The following is a 1,337-nucleotide window of genomic DNA, read 5'->3' as shown; positions in this document are numbered from 1 at the left end:
CAGCCTGTTCGCTTGTTGGTTTCTAGGCTGATAAGTCCGGCTGGTGCTGGTTTGTTGTGAGATGAAAATACTGTACCATTGTTGATAAGCCCCGGCTGAAACCAACAAGCGAACATGCTGATATCCCAAGGGGCTATCACCGTTTTTCTATACATGCGAATGGGATGGACATACTTATGAGAAGTAGATCTATGCAGATTTGCAATATATGGGACGTGTGTTTTTACAATGACATATATGTGTACGATACAAGAAGTCAACAAGTAATCCAAAGAAAAATTTAAGGAAGACCATTCATAATAATGCCTTTTTGTGTTCTAAAAGGGCATTATTACACAAGTATACTAGTGGATCTCTGCCAAAACCCTAATGACTAATCATGGACAACATATGGTAGGCGCCAGACAGCAGGTCATAAGACAAAACTTAAGACATTGTTAAAACTATACAAGTGATTATGATCTGAATCTGACCGTTGTTGTCTCAGGGCAGCTCCTCATGATCCCAATGACTTGAAGACAAGATTCGGAGAACTTAAGACAGCAAAGACCAAGAGAAACTAAAATGTAATTTCCATCGCGCTCACAGATCTTCAACGTCCTGCTTTGATGATGTGGGGTGGCCTTCATACTCTAACTTCACTCCTAAGCTTGCAGTGATGACCCTGAATTTCAGCCTTATCTTCTCCATCACGTCTTGAATGTGTTCATTCTCCGGATCAGACAGCGGATAGCTGCCCACCAGTGCAGCTAGCTGCTCAATATTCTTCCTGACCCGAGCTGAGAAGGCGTTCTGACCAATGAGAATTGCAGACGTCCACACATCCAGACAGCCCTGAAAGAAACCCAGTTCTTCACCGACTTGGAAACCCATCTTTAAACCAACCTGCCTTCCCTCTTCCTTTCCAGATGCCAAACCATCATTATAGCCATTTTTATACCCCTCCTGGTAATGTGTCTCATCTAAGAGTAATGTTGGGTCAAGAAAATCAGCCTCAATCTTAGGTTGCTGATCCATAATATGAACAAGAGCCTAGTTTAGCTATGCAACAGACAGTTCTCAAGAAATCTGATTCCAGAAAGCCTGCTTCATAGTAAAAAAAGAAAAGACTTAGCATAATAAGAAACTAAATGAACACACACTAAGGGAAAAAAAGGAGCTAATAAAACTGTATTCGAAATAGTGCTGTAAATCAGGAGAGGGAAACTGCAAATGTATGAATGTTTTCTCTAAAATATCACCTATATTTTTTTTGAATGCCAATAGAAAAGTAAAACCGATCTATTAAAAAGTGAAGTGAAACAACTTGATATTCAGGAATCAGAACACAGAAATGC

General features: G+C 40.2%; 1 protein-coding gene across 1 annotated transcript; it reads right to left on the bottom strand.

Moving 5' to 3' along the window:
* Positions 1 to 582: 582 nt before the first annotated feature.
* Positions 583 to 1,017, bottom strand: LOC136524477 (uncharacterized). The gene has a single exon (XM_066517837.1). The coding sequence runs from the start codon at positions 1,015 to 1,017 to the stop codon at positions 583 to 585; it is 435 nt and encodes a 144-aa protein (XP_066373934.1).
* Between the last annotated feature and the right edge of the window lie 320 nt (positions 1,018 to 1,337).

The sequence above is a fragment of the Miscanthus floridulus genome, chromosome 18 (genome assembly GCF_019320115.1).
Source record: "Miscanthus floridulus cultivar M001 chromosome 18, ASM1932011v1, whole genome shotgun sequence".
Taxonomy (NCBI): domain Eukaryota; kingdom Viridiplantae; phylum Streptophyta; class Magnoliopsida; order Poales; family Poaceae; genus Miscanthus; species Miscanthus floridulus.
The sequence above is the reverse complement of the archived record's forward strand: the minus strand, read 5'-3'. Positions and strand labels throughout refer to the sequence as shown.